Source organism: Lissotriton vulgaris, chromosome 6, assembly GCF_964263255.1.
Source record: "Lissotriton vulgaris chromosome 6, aLisVul1.2, whole genome shotgun sequence".
NCBI lineage: Eukaryota > Metazoa > Chordata > Amphibia > Caudata > Salamandridae > Lissotriton > Lissotriton vulgaris.
Window position 1 is genome coordinate 1,835,175,440 of NC_141694.1, and position 20,796 is coordinate 1,835,196,235.

Below are 20,796 nucleotides of genomic sequence, written 5' to 3' on the forward strand. Positions count from 1 at the left end.
ACCTTTGACTGCCTGATCACTTGACATTATCTTAACATGATTTGTCTTCAATTCAACTAATACACTCAATACATGGAACTTAAATTTGGTAATCCCTTCCTTGACATCCTGCCACTGAAACACTTTTTCCATCACATGCCCATCATTACCTCTACAAATTACAATACCCTTGTGCCCTGCCCCTAAATTCTCCCTCCCCCACCCCAGACGTCCCTCCCTCGTGGTCCCTCCCCCCCTACAGGCAAATAGGTCCATAAGACCTATGTCTGGCTGACGTTTGCCACTGGGTTGTCTCACCCTCCCCTCCCTGATTTTCCCTTAACTATATACATTGTTCAGAATGCTCACTGGCATAGAAACAAACCCAGTCATTTTTTTTTTTTTTTTTTTCCCCTTTTCCTTTTTTTCCCCCCACCATGATTCATAGTTTTTTTAGCAGTTTTTAGCAATAATTTCAAGATTTTACACTTTTAAAAAAGCATATCACCAATTTGGGCAGCAGAAAAAAAACAAATTCTTGAATATAAAAATATATTGCAGAGAATAATATGTATAAAGGAGTTAGTAGTTAACTACACTACCATACACCACTATGCTGCCACCCTTCAATTAAAAGTTTATAATAGAGACGAGGAAAAAAAAGGAGTTTAGCGATCAGACTGCTCCTAATGCCTCATTTTTCTTTTCATTCCTGTTGCTTAGCAGGGTATGTTGCTTTTTACTTTTTACGAGGTATATTTTGGACAGGTCCAGCTTGTATGTCTTGGACCTCCAGAGATCCACGTGTAGGCTTTTGACGTCCCCTATTCTCTCTCAGGTAAGTAAGATATTCTTGCGCCATGATTTCAGTATGGAAAACTCTGAAGCTACCCTCCAAGCCGACTTTCAAACGTGCCGGAAATAAAAGATAAGCCTCATAGCCTATATTATGGAATGGGGTAATGAGCTGTCTCATCCGCCGCCACCTTTCCACAGTGGCGTGGCAGAAATCGGGGCGGGCGAAAAACTCAATTCCCTTATAAGAGCGTTTAGCCTGTGGTTTTGCCTTATTGATTAATTCTTCGCGCAGGAGAAAGTTACCAACATAAAGCAATATTGCCCGGGGCTTGCCCTGCAGATCCTTTCGTGTCAGCGGAAATCGGTGCGCTCTTTGAATCTCATGTTCCCAATCCCATGAGACCAACTCAGGGAATGCGCCTTTCAACAAATCAATGACAAATGCTCTAACATCCCCCGCCTCTTTCCCCTCTTCAATTCCAATTAATCTGATATTATTTCGCCTTTGTCTGTTTTCAAAGTCCTCTAGCTTCCAGAGCATATCAGCAGTTGTCTTGTCTTTATCATCACCAGCATCTTTCATCTTAACGAAATCGTCTTCCAGTTTGCTTGTTCTGACCTCAAGCTCGGATACTCTCCCGACCATATCCTCGTACATTTTGTTGACCTTCTGCAGAGAGGATTGTATCTTTCTATTTGCACGCCTGGCCCTCCTGCTTGGTCTGTGACTCTCAGCGCGTGCCTCAGTTTGGATTTGTTTTAGGGTTGAAAACAAAAGTTCAAAATTGGCGGCGCCCCTTCCAGAGTCCCCCTCTGCTCCATGAGAGGTAAACTCCTGAGCCCTTATTTCCGTGTTCACAGATACTCCAGTCTGAGCTATTCCATGCTCTGCGGTGTTATCCCAGATTAATTTTTTTGCAACTGGTTTCACTTGTCTTCTGCGAGGTGCTTTAGATTCATTCCTGCGGCTTGGATTGCCGGTTTTTCCCGTATATGCAGAGTCGTTATCTTTTGACTTTCTGTGCTCCTCTCTTAAACTTTTCTAAATTTTTGGTCTTACCACTCTTTGTACTGTCATGTGCCACTGAGTCAGTATCGCTATCCGAGATGGTCGATACGTTCCCGAGTCCGGATATATCAGTTTCTGAACCTGAGCCTACCATGGAGTCTGAGTCACCCAATTCTGACTCTAAAACAGAGGATTCCGCAGTGCTTGTCTCACTTCCATCTAGCTCCTCCTCATCTCCTTCATTGTCTGCTTCATCATTCCCAGTAAAAAAGATGTCTTCACCAGGAGATGCCAAAGATGGATCTGGGATACTTTGCACATGTTTCATGTTGCCAATAGTCATACTTGTATCCACTGACATATAACTATTTAATTTTAATTGATCCGATACCTCATGTGCTTGAACTTGTGTCTCTCTTCTCATATCCTGCACATCTTGCGTTCCTTCATTGTTCCCACAAGGGGCTACAGTCATACCCTCGCTCTCAAAGCTACCCTCTGCCCCAGGGCCAGAATCTCTATTACTGTGTAGGACTGGAGGCAGCGCTGCATGCTTATTTCCTACCTTTATTGTTGTTGACTCGGCTTCAGGCTCCCGGCCCTTTAAAACCGTAGGCCCGCCCCCTGCTGCAGCCTCTGAAAGGACAACCACATCCTCTGCTTCTGTAACCTCACTTCCTGTAGGAGGCGTCGCCAGGCTGCCAGCAATCTCAGTGTGCACCGCATCCTCGTTGACATCTTGAATAACACCAGCACCAGCCGTCACGGGACTCTGCAACTGCACATGGGCCAGCTTGCCCCCACACAAAACCGCCAGCGTGGGAATGAGAGACGCCTGCTGCCCGACTGGTATATCCGACGAAACTACCACCGCCACTCCAGGTGCAGGTAGGAACGATTCCGCTATTGTGGTCTGCCGTAAGGCAGGTTCTTTCCCCAGCGCTTCCAGCAACTTCGGATCTGTGACTCCCTTGCCGAGACCCCTACCAGGTCGGGCGCCTTCCGTTTTGTTTGTTTTTGTCAGCTCCCTTTCTTTCAGCTTACGTGCTTTAGCCTCCTTTGCCTCTTTCGCAGCCTCCCGCCTCAACTGAGCTTTACTCCTCGACTTTGCTCTCAGGTTAGTAGCCGAGGATCCAGGACCCTCTTCAGACCATTCTTCATCGGTGGGGGCTAAATCCTTACTTTTGTTGTTAGTACGGTGGATCTTGGGCGCCATCGCTGCAGAGTAATAAAGACGGCCCGCCTGAAATGTCCTTGAGATTAGAGCTGTAAAGGACTCGAAAAGATTTCTTCCTTTTCTCAAACTTTTGTCATAAGTCAGATCTTTAACAATCGTGGGCCAGTTCATCAAATTTACAAACATCTCCTCGACTGGAACTTCAGTATACGGCGGGATGCATGGAATATAGTACCACCTGAGACCTTAAGCAATATAAAAAATACTGAATGAGCATTCTTCCCACTTCATCGAGACACCATCAGGAGCGAGGTAGAGTGCGACTTCCCCCTACGGCGTCTCAGCAGCCATCTTGCCAGCTCCTAATGCGAGACCTATTGCATTTCCAATGCTTGTTTAACTGGGTTCTCTTTTCACGTGGTCAAAGGGGTTATTCGGATTGCATTTTTTATGATTCTGAAACATTAGTAAGGAAGATATCTAAAACCACCTGCTCTTATTAGTCAGACATGTAACTGTAAGACCACGGCATTTGATTGTTTTAGATACTTTATCTAATCTACAGCATGGCTTTAATTATGTATTCTATGATTCATACTTTGCACCAGCACTTTAAAGTGAAGTAGAATATTGGATTATTTTTAAATGATGAATTGGTCAAATAGGGGAACATAAGTTGACAGATGTGTGAGGAAACAATATTTAAATATTTATTTAATTATATTTCTACTTTACAATAACATTGAAGATGTTCATTAGTGATCACAAATGTTATTTTTATTACCTTCAGATTTCTGTCAATCAAAATGATAAATACCAGAATTGTATGTGAGTGGTGGAAAAAACAACATTGTACTTTCAATTTTTAAGTATGTTTTTTCCTAGTTTTCTTTTTACATATGGAGGCACATGTTCTTATTTATTACATCATATTTATTGCATTTGCACTTTACTCTGAATTATTGATACAGAGATTATGCAATACCAGTGAGAGGAGGCATTTGCATTCTATATAGATTCTCATACAGTGAGATATATACGCATGCAACCATGTATATTTTGTAAAAAAAATAACTGGTACTTCACCAAAACCATATATTTAACCTGTTCCTAAGTACATTTTCAAACAAATTCCAGGAATCCTTTTGTGCTGGGAAAACTGTGGACTGAAAATGGTACAATTTCAAAATTAGGTGTATGTTCCTTCAACAACAAATGTGTGAATGGTGGAGGGAAGGGATTGGTCAAGTCCCTTTTAAATTCACTCTTCACTTTATACTCCATGACCCGGACGAAGGCCTCTGGCAGAAACGCGTAGGTTAATTTTCCTGATGCATGGATATTTGCACTTTGATAAAACTGAGAATAAAATCAATGAAAAAAGAATAAGTCAAGTCAAAAATAAAGTTTATTTAAACCATCTGGTCTTTAAACCACAGCACATACATTATCATTTAAAAGAAGTCTGTACATTGCAAAGTAATTTTCTTAAGCAATAAGAACATTAATAACCTTAAAACTAAATTCCTACCAAATTTAAAACCACTGATTTCATTTAAAATTACAAGATGCCTTGCTTCTCTTAAGCCTCTATTGGACCAGGGAACCAATAGACACTTTGCATAAATTTCCCAATGGCTATCACGATATCTAAATGTTCCATATCAGCGAGAAGCTCCCATGCTTGTGAACGCGCCCTAACATCATACTTTAAAAAAAAGGACGAAGTATTAATTTACATAAATATAAAAATTTCTGACAGTCCAATAAAATATGTAAAATACTACATTTCATCCCTAGATTACACATGCATTTGCCATCTTGTTTAATTACGCCAGATTTTATTGCACTATTTATTACGACCGGATTGATATCGATTCTAATCCTTATTACATCCATTCTTAATCAACGATTCGGTAATGTATCTAGGTAGGGATAGCTTAGGTCTTTCTCCCAGCTGTTACTCATAAATTTTACTGAGTCTTTCATACTCAAATACTTTCTGTCGGCTGCTCGTGACAATTCTTTACCCTGCATTCTAAGTGCACTCTTTGTTACATCGATTTGCAATGCCTTCGGATCTATTTCCACATTCAGGTGATCACAAATGGTCTTAAGATTGCGTCTTGTGGCTTTAACCCACTTTCGCTCACTTGATTGAATCTCTTTCATGCACCACTGAGACACCTTTGTGACCTCCCCAAGACCCAAACGGTTCCAAAATCTAAGTAGATTTAGTTGCACCTGAATGTTCCACGCCGTCAGGCCGAGTTCCAGCCTAATTGCCTGGATCATTGCCGAGCTAAGGAGAGAGAGTAAAGATTGTAAGGGTTTCCCTTCATCTTTATCCCAGGATCTTTTACCATCAATACATAAGATTTCTGAACCATATTGGAGTTGCGGAGGGATCATTGCTTTACAGGCCGTCAATAGAGGTTTGTTGGACATATCACCATAGCTATGATTAAATCTTTTTAGCCCACATACCGCTACGTGTGCTTTTACTTTCTGCGCCTCTAGGTGCATATCCCACTTCAAAGATTTTGTAAACCATATCCCGAGGTATTTATATTCATTTACAGTGTCTAGTTTTGTTTGACCCAGGTACCAATTAAACTTCTGATTTCTCTTCCAAAAACATAATAATTTTGTTTTGTCCATGTTTACTGTAAGTCGTTTTGCCGTACAATATTCACTGAATTTATTCATCTTCATTTGTAGACCCACCTCGGTTTGGTCCATTATGACTAAATCCTCGGCATACAACAAACAGGACAAATGCCTTCTGTTTACCCTTGGGCATGCGCCTCTGGCAGACCCCAAAATAAGGGGCAAATCTGCTAGGAATATTGCATAAAGGAGCGGAGCCAGGACACAGCCTTGCCTCAATCCGTTATTTGTCGCTATTGCAGGTGTTAGGCCACCAGTAGTATCTTTAATCACCTGCGCCCAATTTTGGCTATGCAACTCCTGAATTACCAGCAAAAGATCTGCAGGGACCTCATAAGCGTGGCTCAATGGTTAGAGTGGCAGACCCTGATGCAGAGGTCTGGCCCGGGACCAGGGTTCAATCCCCGCCTCGGCGGCTCTTGGACTCAATCTCCCCGGACCTGATAATTCTTGCCTCGGTGCCTAGTCTAATCACGAGTCCCACTCTGTGACTCTGGCTTGCTTAATCTCCACAACGGCCCCAGCAGCGCTTGGATGCCTGGCTTCACCTTAGGGGTGCCCAGGAGTGGACATTTCACAGGAAAGCCAGGAAGGGTTCCACAGCGGTATGAATACAGCGCTACGAGACCTCATGGTAGAAGTGCGCTATATAAATACAAACACACACACACACATAATTTCTCAAGGCCTCCCACAAACACTCCCTATCCACCAGATCAAAGGCTGCGCGAAAGTCCACAAAGCAGCAGTATAACTTGCCCTGCTGCTCCATGGACTTCTGCGCCACAGACCAACGAACAAAGCAGTGATCAACGGTGGGATGTTCTTCCTTAAAACCACCCTGCTCAATTGGGACTATCGACTTCTGCTCTTCCCACTCCTTTAGTCTCCCAAGGATTATTCTTGAAAATACCTTTTCTCCGATGTCCAATAAATTGATTAGTCAATAATTCCTTGGATCCTTTCTTTCACCCTTTTTAGGTCTCGTCCTATTAATCGCGCAAGTGAAAATAGGACGAGAGTATTGAGGGCAAAACAAGCTCTGAAACCACCAGGCGGATTACATTGAGTGCATGTGCTCCTGAACGCGCTTACCATTTGCTCCCCGAGCCGCCTCACAGCAATGCCAAGCCATCAGCCTCCCTCCCACAGGCATCTGTTGCTTCCCCAGCGTGCGCAGTGCGTGCTCGGCCTCACTTCTCCTCCCCCCTAATTACATTCCTGCTGTTTCACACTTCTTTCACGGCCGCAAGGCCGTGCTTCAAAGGGATCCGCTCCCCTGCCCCTAAAAGCTTCTTTCGGCAATGTTCTTGTTTGCACATCCGATTTATGCACGCTTTACTGGTATTGGCATTTCACTTCTATTGAGCCACTGGTTTACGTTTTCACCCACTTACGAGATTCCCTCCGCGGAATTGTACTGATTCTACTCTGCACAGGACAACTTCCCGACTGAGTCAGTGGGTTTATCAACTGACGTGATGCTCAATTGCACCTACCGGCATCACTTGAATCCAGCACGTTTTTTCATCATCTTGGTTTCACTGTTTTACCCCACATATCCACATATAACCAAAGGAGTGTTGTGTATAGTACATGCGTAGCGGTGCGCTACAAGCACGATTGTGGGCTTTGAAAAAGAGCAAACCGTTGTTGCTTAGCATGTGCGCACTCCCCCCACCCCTCCCATTTGTTTACTTCTTCAAGGCTCAAGCCCGCCCAGCTGCAAGAGTTGTCTTCTGCGTGCATACACTCCCCCCACCTCTCCCTCTTCTACCACCCTCCCTTCATGTTATGCCCCATTTGGCTCGCCCGGTCGCCCCTCTCTTACTCTAACGTAAGCTATCCCACTCTTTCTTCTGCTTCTATGAACTTCTCTCATGCTAGGCTCCCCCCCTAACATCCCTATGCTTCTCTGCTCTCCCTCCTCCGTCAGGTCTTGCCCTTTGCCCCCTCCAGGCTCCAGTTTTTCGCTCTCGTTATTGCCCTGAAGTCTTCCTGACCCTTTCCCCACGCTGTCTCCCTTCTGCGCCTTTCCTCTTCCCCCGATGTCTCCTTCTGTATTCTACGGTCTCCTTTCCTTCTTTCTTCCTTGTTTTCTTGTTTCTTCACCTACTGTTCGAGTTCCCATCTCACACCTCACCACCTATTGTTTTCTCTACCCTCGTCCCTCTCCCATTTCTCAAACTCCCTAGTTCACTTAGCCCCGTAAAGGTGTTGTCTCAGTATGTTGATTGGCTCAGCAGAACAGTTCTCCCTGCTGGGCCCGGCCCCCTGGCACCAGGCCACATTCAGCTCGGGTTCTTTTGTCTTTCCGGTTCTCCCTCGGACCCACCACACACCTCTTCCTGGGTTTCAACCCTTGGATCTGACAGCCATCCCTCCACCCCGTCCCGATACGCAAACAGTCAAGAACTGACTTGTAAAGGACATGTGCGTGCCCAAAATCACTACGTTTTTTTCAATTCTGCATCCCTGAGTAAACAAGAACTCATTATTCACACATCCAGCCTTTTCACAGCATATATGTAAAAACATCTTGTGTACTTTTACACAATGTTGCACAGATTTCCTTTGCGGAAATGTGCCCTGACTTGTTATGTAAGGGTCTAATTATGGCCCTCGCCAAGACTTAGAGATACAACCTGTATCTAAGATGGCAACAAACATATGAGATAAGAAACCAGCCCACCAATCTATTTGAGTTTTAATTAGAATGACTGGAAGACTGTCGGGGCCTGCTGCACGCGATAAATTCAGCTTCTTAATTGTTTCTTTAACTTTCTCTACCTTAAAAGCTGGCTTTAGCGCTTCTACACATGTTATCCAACTTATTTTTTCCTTACTTATTACCGGGATCCTACTGGCTTTATATAAGTCACCTAAATAATTTACCCATGCCGCTTCTTCCACAACACAACTCATATTTTCCGAGGTCCTCCCTGCGGCAGCCTTTATCAACCTCCAGAACCCTTTTATGTTTTTGTTTTCTATTGTCTCGAGTAGGTTTCCCCAACATTTTTCTTTAAAAATCCCTTTTTGCTTCCTTACTAATGTTTTATATTCTTTCTTCAGCTTAAGCAGGATCCCTAGATTCCCATAATCGTAACATATCCTCTGTTGTCGCTCTATTTTCCGAATGGCCCTTTTTTTATCTGTGACATGCTAGGTTAAACCACCTGGGCCTTCCAATGTTATGCTGAGGCTTTACCTTAAACTGTTTCTTAACTTTTAGGTGCACTCTAAGACACTTCACTGCCTGAGCTATTTTATCCACGTACCAAGTTACCTGATGGCCTTCTACGCTATCCATCTTTAAATTTTGTTGAAAGCTTACCAATTTCTCAACATATTCTTCCGTCAATTTTGTCGTCAAGCGCTTTGGGTATTCCTTATTTTGGGCAATGACTCTTTCACAAGGACTTATTGGCCCCCTTAAATACTCACAATACAGAGCGTTATGATCACTGTCCCTGCGTTTAATTACCTTGAACTTCTTTACCATTACATAGTTCCAGGCCTAAATAAAAATATAATCTATTGGGCACTGATGATTGCCTACTCTAAAAATGTCTGTGTAGCTGGCCGATCTGGGTCCATCCTACCGTTAAGGCATATTAATCCCATAGAACCGTGAAACTTCCCTAATGCTTCATCCTGCTTAGTGTACAAACACGTGGGAAATTCTGCTGACCCTATATTATAGGAGCTCTGGATTTCCTCAAACCAGTGATCTAATTTTCCATAGTTTAATTTATAATTAAAGTCACCCATTATCACCATTGTATCTTTTCCATACATGTCATTTACACAGTGTGCTAATTAACTTAACCTCTTTCACTAGCCTGGTTGAGGTAAGAGTCATAATCCCACCCGAAGGGCGTCCACATGTTTCAACCTTCCTAGCTGGTTTGTGAAATTGAACAAACCCTTCGACTACTGGGGTGTTACCGCATAGCCATGTCTCCTGCAAGCAGATGATATCAACATACTTTGCCACGTGGATTAAACTATCCACCTTTGTTTGACCTCCCATCCAGTTTATATTCCATTAAATTAATCTCAGGCTATGCTGCAGATCTGTGTCCTAATCGATTTCACTGAGACACCCTGACTCATTCAGTCCCCATGAGCTTAAACTTAGGGTACTATTATCCGGACCCCAACTGCCACAATTTTTATAGGCCTCCAAATTCTCTACTGCTATGGTAATGTTTGCCTTCTCCCCACGCCCCCTGCTACCAGCTTCACCCGTCGTTCCCCCAAACCTGCATGGAATATCAGGAACCCTCCTTCTCGCTGTTTCCCTTCCTCAATTTCTACTTCTGAAATAGTCCTTTTACCCTCTTTTAGTATCTCCTTCCTGGATAGCAGCCTTAACAAGTCCTGATTAAACTTGGACCTTTGTGTATTCTGCACCTTGGTTGTTAATACTAAACCCTACCTGTCTCAAATCCTTTGTACCAATTTATTTTAAACTTGGACATTTTGCAAAGGAGAATAAGAGTTGGGAACGATTTAGAGGTACTATCTTCCTTTGTTTTTTTCTTCTAGACTCTTGGGACAATAGGTGTAAAGTATATCCACAATTTGTTCTTATTGCTCTTAGCAAGGGTTTTTTCGTCTCACTCACCTCTTCCCTGCCATTCGTTTTTTCTAGGTAGTGTGCTCCCTCTACTTCCTCCAACTGCTAAACTTCTAGATGGTTCTTTCTCTCTTGACTCATTTCTATTGTTTTTTAAACACTTCACCTCCCTGCAAGATTTATGGGTGTGGTTTACTGGTGTGATTTTCCCTTCTACAACGGCTTCCCCTCCTCCAGAGACGGGTTGCCTCTCTATATGCCTTCTTCCCCTTTTATTATTTTGCAGCATTCCATCATCTTGGGTTTGTACTCTAATCTTCAATGCCTTGCCCTTCTCTTTTATAAAGTCCTTTTTTCTTCCATATATACAAGATGGCCTTTATGAGGATACCTAAAATGTTGATTTTTTGGCCAGGGGAACTCTCCCCGCCTCCTTACCAGCAGCGGCCATTTAGAGATATATACCTCATGCTGGGAGCCACCCTCCACTGTGGTTCCTGTATTCCTTTCAACATGGCCTTCTATAGTAGTATCTTGTACAGGCCTGACCATTGTTGGCATCTGCCCCATTATCCCCTGTAATTCTTCTATTATTCTTTTAAATTGTATCTCATGTTTTTTTAACAGGGTATTATTTAGCACTGAGACTTCTAACAGCCCTTGCAGCATTTTCTGTAGCATCAGCATAATGTCCAGCATAGAGGCAGAGGATGATGTTGTAATGTCCAAGCCCAGCGTACCATTCCGTAGTATTTCATTTAATGAGTCTATAAGCTTGGGGCTTTGGTTTCCTGCATGATCCATACTTCTGTCAAACGTAGTTCTTGAGGCAGAGTTTGACAGGTTAGTGCAGGCCCCCACATCTTTGGACCCATTCTCTAATGGTACCTCGTCCTCACCCCCTACCGAGAAAAATATGAAAGTCTTGGTTCCATAGGAGGGTTACTGAGGCTTAAGTTACTCTGAGTAAGGTTGGAATCCCCAATCTCCGCGACCTCCTCTGCACTTTGTTGCTTCTTATTGCTTTCTTGGGCTTGACCTTTTCCCGATGTAAGTGCCCTCTTAAAGTTCTTCCCCACAAAGTCCTTTATTGATTTGGACACTAAGCCACCTTCTTTCCCACAACCGTGCGATTTACTCCCTACGGTGGGTTTCTTAGTGATTTTCTTCACCTCAATTTTATCGTTTTTCGGGGGAGTTGTAGCTTGCACACCTTCGGGCCCCCTTCAGGCCCCCCTTCTGGCCCTTCTTCAGTTGACGCCACCTCTGGCTCAGCAATTTGATTTAGTGGGTCCTTACAAATTTTTCTTGGCTTTGCCTTTCTTGGCGCCATTCCAAAAATACTCCTTATATAAACTGTATTACTGTATAGTACTTTTACTCAGTGTGTTTTCCAAATTGAAGCAAAATGCGCTCTTGGGCCCCTGGCTTTCCCTCCTTAACCCCTTCAGATCAGTGTTCACAGACACTGCCTGGGCTTTTTATGCTCAAGCCCCGGTCTAGAATGGACTTAAAAACATTTTTTTAAGTTTTAAAAAGCACTTACCTCCCCTGTGTGCTGACTGACTGACCGCGGTTTCTTCTCAGCTTGCTAATTAATTCAATATACAAAGCAAATCTTGGCAAGTCTTAGCTCAGGCCTGGCCAGACCTCGCTAAGCCCCATGAGACTGGCGTCTTCCCTGGCGTTAGTGCTTCCTCAGCTGGTATCATTAGGCTTCACCGCTGTAGCTCTCCAGGCTCCCCCACCTGTCCCGAAAAACGGGTCCACCATTGAGGGACGGACCGAGGGCTCTCGGCTGCTTGCAGAACTTCCCTCTCTGCTTCGGTGCTGGCAAAACTCGCCCGGCCCCCAAGTCGATTCCTCGCACTTCCCACACTTCATGCGCTTCGTGCTTGATTTCAGTGCTTCTCTCGGTGTGCTGATGAGCTACATTTTAAGTAATGAAGTATTGAAGTTGTTGTTATGAATTAAAACTCTTCAATGAGCATGAGCATACGCGGGGCACCCGTCCTCAGTGCTTTCCGCTTTCTCTCAGCCCCTCTCTCGATCTGCTCTGCGTTGTGCTTGCGTCGTCACGCTACCGCGCTACCACGTCAGTCACAGCCTTACAGGAGGAAAAAAGAATAAAAATCTAAAGAAGGTACAACCTGGAGTACACTCTGTCTGCGTGGTGCTGCCTTCCTGTGTTCCTCCGTTATGGCGGTGGTTAATGCGAAGGGTAAGAAGGGATATCAAGATCACATATATATACATCTACACACACACATACAAACACCCTATAGTCTGTTTGGGGGGGGCCTCCCAATCCCCCCCTTTTTAAGTTGTTACCCCATGTTATGTCTTCCTGCCTCTCTGCTCTATAAATGTATTACCTCCCTTTACCGCTGACCGCCCAGGAACTTTAAAAAATCCCTAGCTCTCTTTACCCTCCCCATAACCTTGAAAACCCCTTGCTCCCACTTTACCTCTGAGCAGCGTGTCCAATACAGCTGTCCTTTTAAATCCGTGATTTACACTCCAGTATTTTTCATGGAAAAATAAACTACAAACGCAATAACTCCGTGAATAAAATCATGCGTGGGTTGTTGATTTGCCTACTACAGCTCCAGCTCAGATTTCCCATTTGTTTTAGTTGGGGTTATAAATCTTAATGTAACCCATGGACCAATAAACTGGTTTATACGTTTCATCACACAGAATGGTTCAAAAAGATACACCCTGAAAGGATTTTCCCATCTTGGCCCACCCAGTCACTGGGCCTTCCTGCTTGAGGTTGTAGAAGACTTATGTGCTACTAGTTTTACTTCCCATGGTGGCAATACCTTTGTTTTAAAAATAAATTAAAACGTTATGTATTTTACAACAGCAATACTAGCTCAGCAGCCGTGGCTGCTTAATGCGAAATACAAACCTGTCTGGCAACTGTGCAAACAGTGCAAGCACAAATACAGGCACCTCGATCAAGTCCTGGTGCACTAATTCTGCTGCCAGCGTGGAAAACGCATTCAAATTCAGCCTTTCATAATACTTTCCTGCATTCTAAACAAAGTCTAAGTCACATACTTTGTGACCAGGTTTTAATAATACAAGTAGTCAAGGCATGCCCTGCCTACTGATCCCTCTCGGAGTTCTAAAAAGCATGTACTGTCCCTGTTTCAGCCTCTCCTGTTTACCTTCACTGCCTGCGGTCTCTCTTTCTCCCCTGCATTCTATTACTATCTAGCTACTGTTAGCTCATTATTTGGCATTCCTGGTCATCCTGTTAATCAAGCTATCTTTTTTTCATTCAGTGTTTCCCAAACTGTGGTCCGCGGACCCCCAGGGGTCCGTGACACATTCCCAGGGGGTGTGTAGGCAACAGTTTTAAAAGCACAGAAACATTTCTTGTATAATTAGCAGCTTTCCAGCAACAATAAAAGTGTCAAGAGAATGCCAGTGATTATTGTACCTGCTGGAGCTGAGGAGAGTTTTGTTCTGTTGCAGCTTTGAATGTAGCACAGAGGGTTAATGTGCCTACTGCAAAGAACGTGTATCATGCATCTTAAAAATCAGTATTTTATGTGCATAGGTTCGTGGTTTCTGCTTTTGTCACAGAGATTATTTTGTTATTGTGTACTTCATAAGTGACAATCGTAATCTAGCAGAGGGACCTATAAACTGTCATCAAAGAGCTGCTTGCAAACTGCATGGTACCAGTTAGTAACTTATATTTTTTCCCAGGTATTCATTATCCTGAAGCTGCTAAAAAGATTTATTTGGGTGGAAATACATTTTTAATGTTAAAGTCAGTGCTAGCCACTGTGTTATGTTCTGAATCCTGAGTTTGTGCTTTTCCAGACCGGGCACTCTTTAAACATTTTATATACACACTGATTTACATGTATGATTCAATGTCTCTATATGTGTGTGATGTAAAGTGCTCCAACATCCTACAATGGTATGAGAGATGCTATAAAACATATAAAATACATGTGACAGAGGGGCTATTACTTCAATATAAAATACTAAGCGCCAGATGTACGATCTGTTTTTATATGCGCGAACGGGTTCGCGAACCCGCTTATGCATGCAAAAACCTATTGAGCCATGTACATAGCCTATTTCGCGAGTCTCAATTTGTTAGCAACTCGCTAAATAGGTTTTGCAACTTGCTATTTGGAAGGGGCATTCCCTTCCAAATAGGGAGTCTCAAAACCATGTACAAATGTTTTGCGGTCGCAAACCAGTTGCAATTACCACCTACTTCAAGTAGATGGTAATGCATTCGCAAATGGGAAGGGGTCCCCAGGGGACCCCTTGCCCTTTGCAAATGCATGCAAAATTATTTTTTAAGGGCAGGCAGTGGTACCGGGGACCTCTGTCTGCCCTTAGAAAATGAAACTAAAACGTTTCATTTTCTTTTTAAATGCATGGTAAACAGGCTGCATTTTTTTTTAACTGCTTTATTTAAAAGCAGTCCGAGACATGGGGGCCTGCAGAGGCTCATTAATATTAATGAACCTCGCAATTTGCGACCCCATTGGGAATCCCAAACAGTGTTAAACACACTGTTGTACACTTCATTTAGCGACTCGCAATTTGCCACTCACAATCTGTCGCCAATTGCGAGGCTCTAAATTAAATGGTCGTACATCTGAACCCCAAAATCCTTACTACTTTGAGTATTTGTTTTGTATGCACACATGTGTATTTTTTGGGTATTATTGTTTTAGTTTTGAGATTTAACTCATACAAATTGCTTGGGGGTCCCCGGCTTCCAGTGGTGACTCAATTGGGGTCCTCAGGAGTCAAAAGTTTGGGAACCACTGGTATAGCTATTTAATCCCTGGCGGCACTGCACCCAGAATAATGTGCTTCTTGGCTAAACACTTATAAGCTCCCAAAGGCGAGACATGTTGGCTATGCCAATGCTGGTTTTAAATGGCATAAGTATACTATACACACGTGTCATGTAAAATATATATATATATATATATATATATATATATATATATATATATCAAACAGTCCAGATTCCGCAGAGATCACGGAACCAGCGGTCGGGACCTCAAAACACCAATACACCAGCAGTTGACTTGAGCCTCAGCAAAATAATTCCACAGTGGGAAACAGGGAAGACGTTTCTTTATTACGGATGACGCGTTTCACTCTACAAGAGAGCTTGATCACACAGCGCGCCAGAAACAAACAGGAGTTTAAGTAGTAAACATAAACAAAAGGCTCCAATGGACACCTCTAATATTACACGTCTTTCTCCAAGTAATAAACACAAAGGATGGACCAAAACCAACCATAATGTGAAAGCAAAATAACAAACAAATAATAACAGAATGAAGACTTAAACGCTCATGGTCACAAATGATTTACATGAAGTTGGATGCACTAAATGTAACCAGTGATAATACTATTTATATAGGGTTGATTCACGCAAGGGGGGACAATATATTTACAAAGAATAATATCGGCAAGTGCCTAAATATCCCTAACTGAGGCTATGTTCATATACAAAATATATACAAGAGAATGATGACATAGTGCCAAAATTACCATAGCCTTGCTGAACTCAAAATAAGCAGCTGCGCATCACATCCTATGTAGTGCATAACTCACCAATTGTATAAGTGGACATGGGACCAAAGCAACATGTTAATGATGAAATGAAATCAACCAAAATAAATCAAACAAAAATAGGGAGAAAGCAAAAAAATAAAGGGGAAATGGTGATAGGGAAGGTATAAAAGGGTACTATACAAAACAGTCACAGCTCCAGAGGAATATGTCTGACAGGACAAAATAAGGTTATGCAATAGGTAACTTTGCAAATAGGTGTCAACCTTCACATAATCAATATATACATATAAATCGAAAGGAACACCAAAACAAAGTATATACAAATGTAGGCAGACCAGCCGGCCGACCACTCAGTGAAAATCTACAAACATCAGAAAACACACAACATGATATGCAAAGATATTGTAACAAAACCTGACACTATACAGTTTATAGAAAATTGCTCAGATCTTCGGTCAAATTTAAACCGTTCGGTGCCTTGGTGTCTAAGGCCAAAATTAAATGAGATTCTTTCTGCCGAAGAAGTTTCATCCTATCACCTCCCCGTCCGGGTTGAGGTACTGAGCACAAAACTGTATATTCGAGATCCCTCAAATTTTTGTCATGGACAGCTCTGATATGTCTTGCGACAGGATAGTTATTGTCGCTATTGACAATTGCACGGATGTGCTGCAAAATCCGTTGGTGTACCGGAAGTTTAGTACTTCCGATGTACTCCAGGTTGCATGTGCATTTAAGTTTGTATACAACAACCTCTGATCTACATGTGAGGTGTTCACGAATAGGGACAGGTGTGGAACAGAATGCGGTGAAATAATGAGTACTGTTCTTGGCAAAAGTACAAGCTCGGCATGATGTGCACCGGAAGAACCCAGTCTTGGTGATTAGACTCTTTTTGGGTGGGTCTTCGGGCATGGGTCTATCAAGAGCGTCACGCATACTCGGTGATCTTCTGAATGTAATATTGGGACTTATGGATAGTATAGGTCCGAGAATAACATCCGTGAGGATTATAGGCCATTCAGAAGTAATGATACCTCTGATTTTATGCTCCTGTGTACTATAGTTGGTAATTAGGCGCACAGTGCTTTCATCAGTTGAAATGTTGGAAGTTTTGGGCATCAACAATGTGTTACGCTCGATAGCACGAGCTTTGTAGAGAGCCTTATCAAGAATAGCCTCAGAATATCCCCTGTGAACAAACCGTTGTCTGGATTCATTAAGACATTTCTCCAAGGAGTCATTTTCACTGCATATTCTGCAGATACGAATGAACTCCCGATAAGGGACACTCCGAATGGTGTGGGCAGGGTGAGAACTGTGAGCATGCAAAACTGAATTGCCTGCAGTGGCTTTTCTGTGCAGGCAAGTTTCAATTTGGTCATTTTTAATGAAAATGTTGACATCAAGGAATTCAGCTGAGTCAGCTGTGATGGTGGAGGTAAACTTAAGATTAAAGGGATTCTTATTAATCTCCTCAACAAATCTTTCAGCCTCATCAACTGAACCTTGCCAGATGATGCAAACGTCATCTATATAACGCCAGTAGTGTTTGATGTAGGGTAACCATTGGCTGTGTGTGGTTTTGAGCTCGCGTTCCTCCCACCAGCCCACATACAAGCATAAGTAGCTGGGGGAAAAACACGAGCCCATCGCCACACCGCGAAGTTGCTGGTAAATTTGACCCTGAAACTTAAAAAAGTTAGTAGTGAGGCAGATATTTAACATTTCCATTAGCATGGTATTGTGCTCACGAAAACAAATGTCTCTTCTGTCCAAATAGTATTTACATGCTTTTACACCATGTTGGTGGTGTATCGAAGTGTAGAGCGACTCAATGTCCATTACCAAGAATAGTAAATTCGCATTCCATTCCACATTCATAAGCCTAGTAAGAAAGTCCGTAGTGTCCTTAACAAAGGACGGAAGATTCTGCATGTAAGGCTGCAAAAAAAAGTCGATATATTTCGAGAGGTTTTCATTGCTGCTACCAATGGCAGCTATGATGGGACGACCAGGAGTAGGTGTTACCAGTTTATGAATTTTTGGCAGAAAATACAATACCGGTGTAATGGGATGATCTCTTACCAAAAAATTACACTCATCTTTGGTGAGCAAACCTTTCCGTTTCCATGAATGTATTTGTTTACGTGTTGATTCATTACATTTGTTCATCGCAAACTGGGAAGTTAAATGGTAACAGGAGGTGTCATTAAGGTGTCTCTGGGCTTCAGTGATGTAATCCTTGGTTGACCAAAGCACAGTGTTTCCTCCCTTATCAGCATTTTTGATGATAATGTCTTTGTTCTTTTGTAGTTTGCTCACTAGTCTGTGGTATTGTTTGTCATTATAGTTGAACTGCTTCTCCTGACTGAGGACTTTTTTATTGAGTGTTTTCAATTCAACAATCACTCTGTCGCTGAAGACGTCCACCGCATCCCGAGGCATGATTGGCAGAAAGGTGGATTTAGGGCGAAAAGGAGTAGTGGCTGAACAGCAAGTTTCAGTACTCTGACTCACAGTAGGAGTGGATTGTGAGTCATTGTCGAAAGCCAAATCCAACAAGTTCTGTAGTCCAGCAGCATCTTGGACTTGCAATCCCGGTGTCATCGTGTTGACTTCAGTACTCGACTCAGTTTGTTTTCTTTTGGCTTCGAGTCTGAAATATTTAATAAGTTTTATCTTACGGATAAACTTGTAAATGTCGATCCTGGTTTGGTTATATGAAAACCTATTAGGTGGACAGTATGACAATCCCAGAGAGAGCAATTGTTGTTCTTTTGTAGACAGTGGAAGGTCAGTCAAATTAATGACAGTATTTTCTATTGAGGTCGTTATCTTCTCCAATTCTTTTTTGCTTTTCCGCGTGTAGTATTTGTGCTTGAAGAGGACCCTCCTTGCGTGCCTGCGCTGGCTGTTTGATTGCCTGGTTTGTTCTGAGGTTGCCGGGAGCGCAGGGAATACCGCCGTTCCTCGCTCACAAAATTCAATTCGTCTATTAATGTGAAATTTTCACAACTAGGAAGACCTTCTGTAGATCTTACTTGTACAAGGTCTTCTTCACTCCCAGATGTGATCGAGTTCAAAGAAAGGTTGTCACTAATGTCTGGTGGTATAGTACTGGCGGAGGTTGATGGTTGATTTGATTGAGCGATGCCTGCATTAGCCACTGCTTTACGTTTTAAATTGTCATATTTTCTAGAGAATGTGAAAATTCTCCCTGTGGCATAATCATGCTTGTCTCTGGCAAATTTTGTAATTTTACGCTCAATAATGGTTTCTTCCAGCTTCTTTATTCTTACATCTATATATATATATATATATATATATATATATATATATATATATATATATATATATATATATATATATATATATATATATATATATATATATATATATATATATATATATATATATATATATATATGTGTGTGTGTGTTTAAGGCCCGTGTTGAAAAGTACCATGCGTGGTGCTTACCTGTGGTAAGTGTGTTGCGTTGTAACGGACGTGTGACAAAGGTTACGTTGTCCAGGGAGCCGGTCGGTCTCATCCCCGGGGCCCCGCACCCGGTCCAAACACGGGTAATGCTGTCGTGAGGGTTCGAGGACTGCGTATATGTCATATTCGAGTGCAAGCGATAGGGAAATGTTTGCTGGCTTGTGTTCTTCCGCTGTATCTCAAAAAACGTTAGCGAAACGGGCTGTAAGACGCAGAGCAAAAGGGAAATGCGATGCCATGGCAGAGACATTTCAGTGCAGGGAAGGTGAGAGGCAGGGCAGGGGTGCTGGGCGTTCGAGTCTCTATTTAGGAGGTCATAATTAGAAAGACCGAAAACCGACCAGGCTTTGGGATTCCGGTGTAATGGGAGAAGAAATGAGAGAGCAGATCAAAACAATGGTGGCGGGAACACCCCTGTCGAAAACGCAGAGGAAGTGAAACTGAAAGCAAGAAAAGAGTGGGCAGGCAGCAAGCTGATGCAGAGAGCAGGGTTAGGCGCGCCGATGTGGATGCCGCGTTGTGCACCCGAGGTGAGCCTGTCCGAGCCTGCGGCGCTCGCTCTCCGCCAGGGGCTCCTTCCAGTATTTCCAGCTCTTCCGGTGTTCTGGCTGGGAGTAGTGTCTCAGCTTTTATACTCAGCCAGCCTGCCTGCGAGGGAATCTCCGCTGTGCACTACGCAAGCTCGACGTCAGGCAGCCCCGGCGCTCTCCTTGGCTGACCTCCCCTAGCAACAAGCGCCGGGTGCGGGAGCTGCAAGCAGCGCCTCTATTTTTGGAACTGACTTGACTCTGCCGAGCAGATTTTCTGCACGTTCGTTTACAGCAGCCATGATGCTGGAGCAGGGCATGGCCGCAGAGAAGAAGCCAAAAATGTGGGGCCCCCTCGTCTTACTGACAGCCGAGACCTTCATTCCCAACAACTCATGCGCAGCTCGTCCGTGGAATAGTGTCGTTAATTAGACTCTTGTATGAGCAAAACCGCTCTTAAATGTGTGTGTGGGTGGGTGGGAGCCTGTCCGTGTCCCCGGTTCCCCTGTGTCGTGGAAGCGTTCACTTGAGCCGAATCTGAGTCTGCTGTTCGAGCATGGGCAGGGAACCAAACAATACCTACACCCGAGTCCATCGCTTTGTGGCTTGAGAGAATATTTGGATTTGTTCACAGCAGGATCAAGTTTGACAATTATATATCCTTCATAATCAAACATTGCGCATGTCATATTTTACAGTAGAAATGTAATCCCTGACATCTTTCTGACTGAACAGTTATGTAAAAATGTTCAGCGTGCTCATGCCTGCCCAGTTAGGTGATCTTCCCAGCACTACATAGCACAGACTCTTGAACAAACCATAGGGCCCAATCCCAAAATTAGGAAACACTCCCCTCCCCTTACTCCTTTTGGGACAACCTTCTGAGAGATGTCCCATGGCAACCAGGCCATAATGTGGTCTACTGGTGAAGGCCCATCTCCTGCCTCTCTGTCGGCAATAAGGTGGATTACCTGG

The 20,796-nt window shown here is 43.2% G+C and overlaps 2 protein-coding genes across 3 annotated transcripts in view; one reads left to right on the forward strand and one right to left on the reverse strand.

The window, feature by feature from the left end:
• The window catches only part of DNMT3A (DNA methyltransferase 3 alpha), a 1,977,379-nt gene that overhangs the window by 943,167 nt on the left and 1,013,416 nt on the right, over positions 1–20,796 (forward strand). The window lies entirely within an intron of this gene.
• Positions 414–19,331, reverse strand: LOC147709597 (uncharacterized). Its single transcript, XM_086925515.1, has 2 exons — positions 19,274–19,331; positions 414–4,322 (listed from the first exon to the last, which is right to left on the reverse strand). The coding sequence occupies exon 2, from the start codon at positions 3,147–3,149 to the stop codon at positions 1,782–1,784; it is 1,368 nt and encodes a 455-aa protein (XP_086781641.1). The 5' UTR covers positions 3,150–4,322; positions 19,274–19,331; the 3' UTR covers positions 414–1,781.